Below are 13,221 nucleotides of genomic sequence, written 5' to 3' on the forward strand. Positions count from 1 at the left end.
GAATTTCAAACAAATTAAGACAATTTCAGATAAATCCACAAATGTGTGTTGCGGATGGGTTTTTTTTTGGCACTGTTTTGGCTAAAGCCTAGTTATGCTTCTCTGTCCGCTCCACTTGGCAGAGACACGTGTATTGATGGAGACGTTTTGCCTTCGGACTTCTCCGTCACCTGCAAAGCGAATAAAATATTCTAGATATCTTTGGCTTTCTTTTTGTTTGTTGCTTAGAAGGAGCAATGCCGTTGCTCTTGAAAAATTTAAAGGAAGTGGCGTCCTCACCAATCACAAGCCTGCGCTCTCTGTCTCATTCAATGGATGTTCACCTTCTTAGTGTCCTACAACCCCAAGGTGCGACCATCTCCAGCAGGCAAGGGGGGTTAAACATAACTTAGGCTTAAGGTTTTGCTCTTGCTAGCCATCTGAGGCCCTGTCCACACGTAGCCGGGGATCTGCCAAAACGTAGATATTTTTCTACGTTTTGGCCTGTCATCCACATGAAAACGGAGTTTTTTCACACGAAAACAAATCTTTTTAAAAACTCCGGCCAAAGTGAAGATCTGCGTTTTCTCCGTTTTGGGTGTCTGCGTGTGGACGGACAAAACCGGAGTTTTGGGTGTCTGCCTGTGGACAGACAAAACCGGAGTTTTAAGGTCCGCAACGTCACTTTCCGCGACAAAAAAATGCTGACATCACGTGTGCGACCTGTGTTTACACTAGCCGACAGCATGGATGCCCTCAGAGCTGCGCTCGCTTTATCAGTTGTCCAAGCGCTTTTTGCTTGTTTGTTTTTGCAAGCGGAATTACTGCTCCTTGCGGAAGACCACAGACGAAGGACGAGGTTAAGAACGGGGGAAGTACTGCCGCCAACAGGTCTGGCATGTCCTTAACAACGTATTTATCCGGGTACGTGTGGACAGAGTTTTTTTTAAACGAGGTGGTGTGGATGCAAGTTTTTGGAGGGGTAGATATTCAGGTTTTTTTTTAAAACGGCTACGTGTGGACTAGGCCATCGTGTTGTTACAGCTGTTGCTGTTTTGTCCCAGAAAGCTGACTCTGCAGAGGACAGTCAGTGCATTGCCTCCTCCTCCTACCTGCACGGTGGCACTCACTTGGGCTGATCACCTCTGAAGCAGCTTAAAAGGGAGAGCTGCCAGGAGGAAGGGAGAGTCTGGATCTGTGCCAGTTCTCTCATGTGCTCCAATTGTTGTGTTTTAATGGCTTTTAAATGGGTTTTAGTTGTTTAAGCTTGGTGAAGCATAACTACTTTTAGAGGTTTTTAACAGACGAGGGACCAGAGTGCTGGCGTCCTCTTGGCTCCCAAACTTGTGTTTAAGTCAGTGGACTTTGTTTTGTGAATGTTTGGGAGCGTTCGGATATCTGTTTTAAACATAAACCCATGGCCATTTTAACAGTGTGTTTTAAGTACTTTTAGTTTTGGAGCTTTTTGTCATTTTAAAATCCTTTAATCATATTAAAATCCTTTTAATAAAATCAATGTTTACAATTTCCCCACCTGAAACACATGCCTCTGTGTTACTCCCTGTCCTTCTCCTTACCCCCCAATAGAGGCTGTAACAGTGTCAAATTCAAATAGTCCAAATTTCTACACACCCATTGAGTTAGGAGGTGAAAGAAACTTTCACACCACAGAAATGAGGTTTGAATGCCTCTATTCGGGGGCTTCGGGAATAAGTCAGAGGTAGAACACTCTTATTTGCATGTACAACAGGCATGACTTCTCTTTAGTGGATTTGGGTTTTTGTAGCTAAATTGAAACAAGAAAATTTGCATTATGCATTTAAGAAATTAGAGTTGTTAGTTAGTTAGTTAGTTAGTTAGTTAGTTAGTTAGTTAGTTAGTTAGTTAGTTAGTTAGTTAGTTAGTTAGTTAGTTAGTTAGTTAGATTTCATCCTCTCCATGCTGCTGTTTCAACTAATTCAGTCTTTCTGGGGATCTCGTGATTACTATTCTGTTATTGGTTTATTTTTCTCCCTTCACATATTGTTTTTTCCAAATTTTTACTTTTTCCCCATTTTTATTACCATATAGCTTTTTTTAAAATGTCAGTTTTTGTTTTTGTGAAGCGCCTCGTAGTGTTTATCTTGAGAAGCGCTATCCATCCATCCATTTTCAGCCGCTTATCCGGGCTTGGGTTGCAGGGGGCAGCAGCCTAAGCAGGGAGGCCCAGATTTCCCTCTCCTCAGCCACTTGAGCCAGCTCCTCGGGGGAAATCCCAAGGCGTTTCCTGGCCAGCTGAGAGACATAGTCCCTCCAGCGTGTCCTGGGTCTTCCTTTAGGCCTCCTCCCAGATGGACGTGCCTGAAAACCTCACCAGGGAGGCCTCCAGGAGGCATCCTAACTAGATGCCCGAACCACCTCAACTGGATTCTCTCAATGTGGAGGAGCAGCAGATCTACTCCGAGCCCCTCCCGGATGACAGAGCTTCTTACCCTATCTCTAAGGGAGAGCCCAGCCAACCTGCGGAGAAAACTCATTGTGGCTGCTTATATCCACAAGCCTGGTTTTTTGCCTCTCTGACCACCCGGGCCGCATTCCGCTTGGCACCCATTAGGGTGGTGTAGTTTGTATGGTTTTTCCCACTGCCAATCATCAGTCCAATAAATGATGATGGGCGATATATTCGTGCATGTGATGTCATGATACATGGACTGATTTACGAAAACAGAAGAAATACAAACACAGAGGTTTTTTTTCTTCTTTTTTTCTGGAAGCGCAGCATAAACAAAACTTTTGTACCCGTTTTGACACACTTGTCCAAAATAATTATTCTATAGCAATGATTTGCTTTAACATTAACTAGGGGTGCACCGATTTCAGGTTTTGGCCGAACACCGATCTTGAAGTCGGGGCCAATACATCAGTGCACCCCCGTTCCTGATAAGCCACTCCCCCCACCTCCCCAACCCCAACTCTTACCCGCATGCACACGATTCAAAGTGAGCAATTACAAACTTTATATAGACATACAGAGTTGTGGCTCTTACGGAGGTTTGATTTTTACTATCGGGTGTGTTATTTGGATTTTATAAATATCTTTTTTATAAATATATTCTTCAGCGACATCAACAAAGCCAAATTATTGGAACCCCCTGCAATCATGTGTGTGTGTGTGTGTGTGGGGGGGGGGGGGGGGGGGGTCACTCACCCCAGGTTGGGAACCACTGGGTTAGACCATCAGAACACAAGTAATTTTTAAAAAGTAAAGCTAATTTTGGTGATTAGAGAGATGAGATCAAAGAAGGATATTAAGTAAAGCACAGCGGTGGAGTGCTGATGGTTTGAGATTTTATGGCGGTCTGATAAAAGTTCTTGATTGGTTTTTAAAAGATGATTCTTTAAAGGGGCAATGATGCCAAACAGTGCTGACTCAGATTGGTCCAATAAATTTAAGACGATTCATTGTGTGTACTGAAACTCTAATTTCCCTCTGGGATTAATAAAGTATCTTTGAATCTTTAAACAAGTAGAAAAATTGAGCTTATTGTCAATGCGATGCAGTAGTTAGATCGAAACAAGTTAATCATTTGGTTAAGCTACAGGAGCATGGCAGGTGTGTGCAAATTTTATTTTCTTTTTCCAGAGGACATCATCTGTCATTTTGACATGTGTTATTACTGGAAAAGACAACAAGATAAGATGTTTACATGAGACTAAAAGCCATGTTTTTCCAAGAAAACTGACTTTTAAAAAATTATTTTACTAATTGATCCTGATTTAGTTTTATAATTTGATCAATTAGATGATCTAGTTAATATATTAAGAAAAAATGAACTGATTAGTCAGTGTGGTTGGTGGAACATTGTATGTTTATGCAGATGTTTTTAAGAATGGGCCCTGCCTTCTATTTTGACCTTCTATTTGGAGCTGTTCTGGCTCCTCCTACCTTCTTACACGATTAAACTTGGCTCTCAGTAAAATTCAGTTGAGCTCATTGTTTATATTATAAAATTAAATTTACTTTATTTAAGGGTTAATATAACCCTTTACAGTCAGCTTGACAGCCAAAGTGCTGTACAAACCTAATCACGAACAAAAGTACATATAAAAAAGTTTGTTAAAAGGACAAAAAAACAAACTAAAGAGTAAATAGAAGCCAGAAATCTAGAATGCATTTTCTTCAATAAAAAAAAATATATATTTTTTTTACCTGTAGACGATTTCATTTTTTGTTTAATCAATTAGTCAATAACAGACACTAGGGGGTGCTAAAAGCAAGTAAAACTGCCTAGCCGTAAAGCGCAACTGACCAATTAGATGTTGTTATGCATCATTTTTGCTTCTGTTTTAAATACAACAGTGTGAAGACCTTTGGTGAAAATATTTTTTTCTTTTTAGCCCGTTCTACTCCGGGTTTGACAAAGACGCCTCTGTCTGCTTTGGGACTAAAGCCCCATCAGCAGGGTGGATCAGGTCAGTATACAGAGAAAAATGTAAAATTCTTCAAACCAAATACATCTTCAGGGTTTTCCTTCTCTGACTGAGTACTGCTCTGATGCTTACTTACATGATGACAGCTCTTTGTACTGGACACTCCTCGTGCTTTCAGCTTTATTGTCTTCCTGTCTCCTCCTCCTCCATCTTTCTTCCTCTCGTTTATTTGCCATTTGTCTTTTCTTGCGGTCAGAGTCTGATTGTAAAAAGGGAGAACAAGGTATGGACAAAATTGTATCACTCTTTTTGTTTCGCTGCGACCAAATGTTTTCATTTCCCATGTTTCCATAAAATGATGTTTAGGATGAATGAATTCTTGTTTCCGTAGCAGCAGGTTTTAGGTGTTGACCGAGTGGTTCTGTGTGGGTTTCACAGATAATCGGAGTGTTGTGGACTCAAGGGCACAGCCGTTCAACTCTGCTCTCTCCTCAAGCAGTCCCATCCACAACACTGATGGGTGAGTGATTTTACTTCAGGTTTTTATGGATTTCTTTCCATTTACAAATTCACATCATAACTAAAATATCAAATTTCATGAGGCAAAGGGAGCCGTTGAAGGAAGTCATTTGAAGTGGCGTAGACATGTGATTAGACTGACTTTTCTGAAGCTTTTCTGGGCATTAACGGTCAAGGAGACTCCAGGGAAGACCTAAAACTCACATAAGAGATTGCTTATTCTGTTTAGTCTGGGAAAAGCTTGAAATCCCTAAATCAGATGACTCATGGTGGCCCATTCTTCATTAATGGTGCTAGAAGTTTCTTAGAAATTGTTGTTTGACCACCTGCCTCACAAGAATTGACCAAAAGTTCTCAATTTACGATCTAATGAGTTCCCTTGGACCAAGATCTTCACAAATACAATGAATTTGGGCATGTGTTTTTTTTTTTGTAAGCTTAATGCCATGGCCCAAAGATTCATAATGGTTCGAAGGAGAACATCAACATCTCAAATTTACACTGAGGTCATCTTAAATTATTGTCGAGGATTTCCACATTTTGTTTTCTCAATTTGAGGGAAAAGAGCAAAACAACAAGGTATTTATTTGCTTCTGTGTTTAGAAGAAGAACTGGTTCCTCAGATGTCGCCCAGCACAGACCCGGCTCTCCCGAAGGCTCCCAGGTCGACATCATGGGTGTCCACACTATACCTGGCAGCCCAAACACCCTTCACCGCACAGTGGCCACCAACACACCGCCCAGCCCCGCCCTCCAGAGACGCTTAGGTCAAGGCAGCCCCTCCCTAGCAAGACAACCCCCTCCAAGCGGCGTCCCCTTAAGCCCTCTAATAGGTCGAAACCCCAAAACGGCAGTGGCTGGTGTCCCTCCAAGCCCGCTAATGGGACGACGAGCAGCATCGAGTGGTCAAAGTACACCAGATGAGCTGGGTGCTGCCTCCCGCCAAGGGAGTACCCAACCACCTCCCACGCCTGCCTTCCCTGTCTCCCCACAGCTGCCTGAGAAGAGACACATGTCCAGCGGAGACGCAGAAAGAACAGACAACAAGAACCTGACCCCAATCAGCGGTGGCAGCACGCCAAACCTATCTGGCACACATCCGCTCCCAGACATCTCCAAGTCCATATACGGTGAAATGCTGAAGATGCTTCGCTTTTTTAACTTTATCTGCTCTCAGCTGTTTAAGTTTAAAATATTTTTCTTGTTTATTTTATTCCAAACAGATGGGTATCCGGACATTAAGATGAATGTAAAGTTTGTCCAAGATACATCCAAGTTCTGGTACAAGCCAGACATTTCCAGAGAGCAAGGTGAGTTCAAGTCCTCCAAAGTTGAAAACGTAAAGACATAAAAACTAAAAGCAGATGAACAAAAACAGCATGATTGTCCTTTTTCATTTGAATCTCCAATCTTCAGCGACTTTACTATCCAACCTGCTTCTTTCAGCCATTAATCTGTTGAAGGACAGGGAACCCGGGGCGTTCATTATCAGGGACAGCCATTCTTTCCGTGGAGCCTACGGTCTGGCTATGAAGGTGGCCTGCCCTCCACCGACCATTCAACAGAACAAAAAAGGTAACGTCTGTGACCCTATCAGCTCAAACCCCAAGAACCCTAAGTAGGTTTTCCTGACGTGCCAAATTTATTTTTTATTTGCCAGTTGGTGACATGACCAACGAGCTGGTGAGGCACTTCTTGATTGAGACGAGCTCCAAAGGCGTCCGGCTGAAGGGTTGTCCCAATGAGCCCTATTTTGGTGGGTTTGGAGTTTCTTCTGTTGGATTACTTTGCTCGTTGTAAAGATGGTCCAGTTTACCAGATTGAACACCTTATGCTTGCAGGGTGTCTCTCAGCGTTGGTCTACCAACACTCGATGACTCCACTCGCGCTACCCTGCAAGTTGATGATCCCCACCAAAGGTCATTTTAACCCTCTGATGCATAGCAGCCAAAAACCATGAATAGGCATGTTAAAGGCCAGCATTCGCAAACCTCACAGCTTTAGAGAAGAAGCCGATCCTCAGCCCTGTTGTTCAGGCTTTGAGGCTACAGGAAGGAAAGTTCATTGTCGTTCGTCATTATGTACTTCGTTGTGGATTTGCATCTGTTGGTCCTGTAGAGAGGTTTTAAAAGTTAGCACGCCTGTTGATGTTATACTAAATATAAGCACCCCAACCATAAAAAGACATAAAAGGACGAAGCAACAACTGTGCTATCCTAAGACTGGCCTGCTGTTGTCTACTCGTAGATGCCCTGATACAGAATTTTGTTTCAAAATCTGCCTTCATATTCAACAAACTGACCAACTTGTTGATACCTATAGTTGTATAATCTACAATATGCATTAAAATAGCTTTCTACAATTTATAATTTTCCCCTAAAGACCCAAATGAAGAGGCACTAGAACTTGCAACACCTACTGACACTGTGGTTGAGCTTCTCAAGCAGGGAGCAGGTAAGAACGTTTATTTTACCATCAGTCACAAATACACAATAACCTGGATTTTAAGTATGTCTTCCTTTTTTGTACTCATGAACCATGAGACGATTGGTTGTTTTGTTGTTTTGTTTTTACCGTCTAAAGAGTCACATTTCCTTTCCTTTTAGCATATCTAGAGTGGCACAACTACCCCGTAAAATATTTTGACCAGTGATAGTAAAAGATATATTACTAGGGCTGCACGATATTTAGGGATGGGTACCGAATTCGGTACTTTTTAAGGTACCGACCGAATTCCACAGTCCCGACTGAGCACCGATTCACTTAATTTGAAATGGTGCCTCGTTTCGGTACCCGTCCTTCTTAACGAGAACTTGTCTAGACAGCTGCGCATGCGCAAGAGCGTTATGTCGTCGGTCGCTGCGAGCCAGTCGCTGCGAGCCAGTTGTAAACAGAGCAGCATGGTAGAAAGAAAGCACGCTAAAGCTTGGGTCCACTTCACTATATGTGATGGGTAACTGGGTGATGATGAAACCAGTGACAACGATCTAAGTGATACATCCTCATCTTAATCTGCTCCTGTAGGTAAATAAAATGTTTAAGATAACGTTAGTTTGATATGTTAGCTTCCGTTTCACTAATGGTGCGTTCGCCTTCTCCTCGGAACTCCGAATTTCCGACTAGAGGAACATGAACGTGCTCTAAAGTTTGACTTCACTTTACTAAATGTGACGGGTAATTGGGTGAAGATGAAACCAGTGACAACGATCTAAGTGTGAGGCATCATCATTTTAATCTGCTCCAGCAGTTAAATAAACTGTTTAAGATAACGTTAGCTTGAAAAATTAGCTTCCATTGCCACCAATGTTATCAGCTAATGGTGCGTTCGCTTTCTACTCGGAAATTCTAACTTCCCAGTAGGAAAAATCTATTGAAAAAGGACGGCAAAAGGAAAGAAGATACACAGTAAATTTAGTTCACAGTAAAGATGTTTGCTTCAGTTTAATTATCAGCTTATAAAACTACAAGGACGATGTTAAAATAAAAACAGTTGTGTGTTATTTATCGTGATATTTATCAAATATGGTTATATATTGAGAAAAATATATATTTAATTATAAAAGAGAATTAAAATATTAAACACTCAAAAGTATCGAAAATTGGTACCGTTAAGTACCGGTATCGATTCGTAGGTACCGGGAATTAGTACCGGATCGATTCAAATGTCAAAGGTACCCATCCCTACCTGCGATATTCGATAACAATGACTAAAATTGCAATGAGGATATTACTTGCGATAAATAAAAATGTAACTTAGGAACAAAAATAATCATTAAAATGGAAAATCAAAAGATGTGAGGAAAGGTAAAAAGAAAATAAACAAGAAAAGGCAATCAGTGGATCCCGGGAAAAGCAGAATCAGCAGAAAGAGCAGAACTAAGCTAACTCGTGTGTTTGCTAACCATCAAAATTAAGTGCCGTCCACCTTGGGGCGGGCATCTAACCTATGAGAACCCACACAATTGGCCGAATGGGTGAAGAGCTCTATTTGATTTGTTAAAAAAACATCATGCTTCCGTTTGATTTACAGAATGCATCATGTGTAGCAAACATTCGAGCTGACCATTCATTGCCATATTTATCTGTTCTTTGCGATATGCATATTGTGCATGCTGATATCGCGATAACGATATATTTATGATATATTGTGCAGCCCTAATATTTACAGACGTAAACCCTTTGGTCAGTGACAGGAAAACCCACACTGGTCAGAAAAATAACTTGAATCTAACAGAAGTAATAATAAATTGAAATTCTATGAAATTTAACCAATGAAAGTCAGACATTGCTTTTTAACCATGCTGGAATCAGGCCTGGACCAAAATGGTGGTACCCCTAAATTAATATTTTGTTACACAACCTTTTGAGGCAATCAAACAATCCCTGTACTGCTGCACCTCTCAGCTGGTATTTTGGCCCACTACTCATGAGCAAACTGCTCCACTTGTCTTAGGGTTGAAGGTCACCTTTTCCATAAGGCATGTTCCATGAGTTTATTATTGTTTAAAAAATTCCATTTAAGCATGGCTGAAAAGTAACATCTGACTTTAATTGGTTAAATTTCATAGAAGTTTTAATTATTGTTACTTTTGTCAAATTCAAGTTATTTCTGTGACCGTTGAGTTTTCTTTCATTAACCGAAGGGCGCCAGCAATGTTGTCCATGCTTGTTCTCTCGAATTGCAAACAGGAGCTAAAAATTAGGCATTTCAGCAAGGTCCAGGTATGTCTGGGATATTCAATTTCAATACAAAACAACATTTAACAACATTTTGTCATCCTTACTTTCCAGTACAAAAGATCCCAGAAGATGCTCATGGTAAATATTGATTTGCACGGTTTTGCACCACCACCCATTTTGACGGAATGTGCTTTAACAAGTTTCATTGCATGAACAAAACATTCCAAGTGACTGTTACTGGAATTAAATATTGATTTAAACGTGAGAAAATGATTGATTCTTCTATAATAAAGTTTAAAAAAGCAAAAGGTCACTAGGATTGTGAAAAATGCTAAACAAGCTTCAAATGTGGAATGTTGGATCTCAAATCTGCTTTAATGGTCATTTGAAAGCCAAAGATGAAAACCATGGTAGCCTTTGGAAGGTTTCGTCTTCATTTCAACCTTTTGCATCAATCAGTACTACATACCCAGCTTCTATTTGAAAGAAAACACATCAAAGAGGCAAAATTGGCAAGAATTTGTTACCTTACAAGCTCTAAGAAATGAGGCTTGATCAGCTGTATGCTACATATGGTCAATAACCTAATGGATACTTCTGTCTGAGGAATACGTTGGGTTGAACGTCCTCAAGTCACCGCAAACATCATGATAGAAGTGTCTATCCCGGCACTATCACTGGGATGTGTTCTTGTTTGTTTGGAAATAAGAATGTTACTCTAGAAAACCTGAAACAAAACAATTTACTTCTAAAAGCTGATTTTTTATTTATTTTGCAGGAATCTTAAATTAAAAAGACAACATCTGTAGTTTTTGAGTAATTCTACCAAATTTGGTGCCATTTTTATTTATCTGTTGCACAAATTGTGCAGTTCATGAAAGCCTTGCACCATCGTCTTCCGCCCGACCGCTTAGATACTCTTTCCTCACAACATCAGTTCCTTATTTAACAGTGAGCCTTCGCTTTTTATTTATAGCCTGCAATGTTCTCTACATCAACTCTGTGGACATGGAATCTCTCACGGGGCCTCAGGCTGTCGCAAAGGCAATTAGTGAGACGTTGGCAACCAACCCTCTTCCAGATGCCACCACCGTCCACTTTAAAGTGTCCACGCAGGGCATCACGCTCACCGACAGCCAGAGGAAGTGTGTGCAATACCAATGCAATAGGTATTTATAAACACTGAATGAACATTTTCTTTTTCCAACATGTTGTTTGCTTCGTTGTGTTCAGGATTTTCTTCAGACGGCACTATCCCATCAACACAGTAACTTACTGTGAAGTCGACCCCCAGAACAGAAAGTAAGAGTCATGTTATCGGGGTTTATTTTAAACATCATTCACTTGTGATAAATTAAAATCTTTTTTTTTTATTTCTATAGATGGGGCAAAGAAGGAGGTGGCTCAGTGAAGTAGGTTTACATGTTTTGCAGATGACGCAACACTGTGCATGAAGGGTTTAGAAAGTTTTAGTCATATACTGACAGTGAATTTATGTTTTGTGTCCTTTTCAGGCTTTTTGGGTTTGTCGCAAGGAAACAAGGAAGCACAACAGACAATGTCAGCCATCTGTTTGCAGAGCTGGACCCAGATCAACCTGCTTCAGCCATCGTCAGCTTTGTCTCCAAAATGATGAAGCGGTGAAACTTCACGCTGCAACTGGCCATCGTTTTTTCTTTTGCAAAAACATGATGATGCCCTTTTCTTCTGTCCTCTTGGTTCGTTTCATCCCCTCTCCTTTTTCCGCCTTGCTAGTTTGTCTTTCTTGGAGTGAAAGCTTCAGCTTGGGTGCAGAGAAGAAGTGTTTGAGGACGTGTTGTGTGGAGTTGTGCACGTGACAAACGTTAGAGTATATCGTGGAGAGATTTAATCACAGGGAGCATCTTGATAAAGATTAAAGGAACAATGCAAAGTTCAGTCAGGGAACATGAGAGGATGTTTTGGGGTTTTCTGAAGAATCTGTTGCTTTACCAAAGGTAGCTGCAATAGTGCAAGAATGATGTAGCTATTAAGCCATTATAATTTACTCTTTTTAAAAGATGAAGTATTGAACAAAAAAAATCTGGTTTCTTCTTGAACTTGTCTTCAGGAAAAAAAAACATAAGAGTAAAAAAAAAGTTGGCCTCAACGGCCTATAGCAAAAGAAAATGTCTGAAGACATTATGCATGTTACCTTGATCTTTAAGCTCGGTTCTTCTACTTTCCACATTAAAGTCACTATGAAATCCTTAGAGGTCATTTTATGGGTCTGCTATGTGTTGGAAAGGGCTCTGCAGTGAAACAACAACTGATCTAAACTGTGCATAGCAGACCTTACTCAAAAAAAACAACAAAAAAGACACAAAAAACTAACTCTGAGGTCACTTTTTGTCTGTGCAATCACCCTCCAGTCTTCTGGATGAACTCCTGAAATCGCCATGCTTTCCTTTGGTGCAACAAAGACACTTTGTCCACCAGATGGCACCACACGTTCAGGCTTGCACATCCAAGTGGACTCTTTCTCCCTCATCATCATCCTGCTTGCAGTAGTTGATCTGTGGATAGACGCTGCCACTGAAACACACTGGAAAGTACCAGGAACTGGCCCGTTGACCTGGACCTATGCACTGTTCTTTATGCATGTTAATGTCCCAAAAATCCCCCCCCCCCCCCCCCAACTGCTACACTCAACATCACTGAAAACATACTGTGTGCATTAAGAAAAAAAATAACAACCTTTAAACATTGAGGTTGGATGACTTGTCAAAGACTGCATGAAATAGGCATTTTTGTACTCTTAGAGCTCTAAAGGTAAAAAAAAAATTGACAACCCATTGTTTGAGTGATGGCCAGGTTTTAACTTTTCGTTTTACTCAAAGAAAAGAGAAAACAACCCAAAAAAGCACCTGTTGAATTAACTCAAAAGAAATGATTTTAGTTTTGATAAGCGCCTCGTGATTTTTATCTTGAGAGGCGCTATAGAAATGATATCTTCTTCTTCTTCTTCTTCTTCTTCTTCTTCATTTTGATATCCACCTAGCTATTTGGTTGGACCTATTAAACTAATAAATTCAATGGTAAAACTAGAGAATGAAATCAATTAAACAATGTTTCTGTTAATAATAGCAAGTCTAGTCTAGTTGAGCAGAAGAAATGATGGTGCAGGAGCATAACACATTTCTGTTAAGTAAATTCAACAGGTGCTTAAAGTAATTATTTTTCTTTCATACCAAAATTAATATTTTGGTTTCTCAGATTTCATTCATTGAGTGTTCAGATTTCATTTAACTACATTTCGGGATTTAAAAAAACAAACAAACAAAAAAAACACACAGTACACAATGCCTGCTCGTTAAATACACACTCCGCCATTCACAATAAGCTAAGGAAAATTAATATTGATATAAATGTACATAGATATACTAATTTGAAAGGTGACATAGCGAAAAAGTATTTATTTTTGTTGCTTTGGTCCCTCATGATTACTCATATATACATATATTGTACAGTCTAGATAACGAAAATTGGTTGAAAAAAAAACTTATTTTGGCTAATGATTTCAAAGTTTGAGGACTTTGAAATGTGTTTGAATATATGGTGTACATTACTTTGTACATGTTTGTTTTCAGCTCATCTTGTTTTTCCCATTTTTGC

At 40.2% G+C, this 13,221-nt stretch overlaps 1 protein-coding gene across 8 annotated transcripts in view; it reads left to right on the plus strand.

Moving 5' to 3' along the window:
* Positions 1-11,736, plus strand: part of tns1a (tensin 1a) — a 148,495-nt gene extending 136,759 nt beyond the window's left edge. For 5 of the 8 annotated variants that reach the window (XM_054747631.2, XM_054747628.2, XM_054747629.2 and 2 more), the window contains 14 exons: positions 4,357-4,431; positions 4,646-4,672; positions 4,828-4,909; positions 5,512-6,038; positions 6,132-6,218; positions 6,355-6,483; positions 6,569-6,664; positions 6,750-6,827; positions 7,291-7,362; positions 9,700-9,726; positions 10,565-10,733; positions 10,822-10,890; positions 10,971-11,000; positions 11,103-11,736. In XM_054747631.2, the coding sequence (XP_054603606.2) occupies positions 4,357-4,431; positions 4,646-4,672; positions 4,828-4,909; positions 5,512-6,038; positions 6,132-6,218; positions 6,355-6,483; positions 6,569-6,664; positions 6,750-6,827; positions 7,291-7,362; positions 9,700-9,726; positions 10,565-10,733; positions 10,822-10,890; positions 10,971-11,000; positions 11,103-11,232 (1,598 nt within the window). In that variant the 3' untranslated portion in view covers positions 11,233-11,736. Of the gene's footprint in view, positions 1-4,356; positions 4,432-4,645; positions 4,673-4,827; positions 4,910-5,511; positions 6,039-6,131; positions 6,219-6,354; positions 6,484-6,566; positions 6,665-6,749; positions 6,828-7,290; positions 7,363-9,699; positions 9,727-10,564; positions 10,734-10,821; positions 10,891-10,970; positions 11,001-11,102 lie in introns of those variants that run through there. The other 3 variants (XM_070547245.1, XM_070547242.1, XR_011517291.1) reach the window with 3 other exon arrangements.
* Positions 11,737-13,221: the final 1,485 nt, after the last annotated feature.

The sequence above is a fragment of the Nothobranchius furzeri genome, chromosome 2 (assembly GCF_043380555.1).
Source record: "Nothobranchius furzeri strain GRZ-AD chromosome 2, NfurGRZ-RIMD1, whole genome shotgun sequence".
NCBI lineage: Eukaryota > Metazoa > Chordata > Actinopteri > Cyprinodontiformes > Nothobranchiidae > Nothobranchius > Nothobranchius furzeri.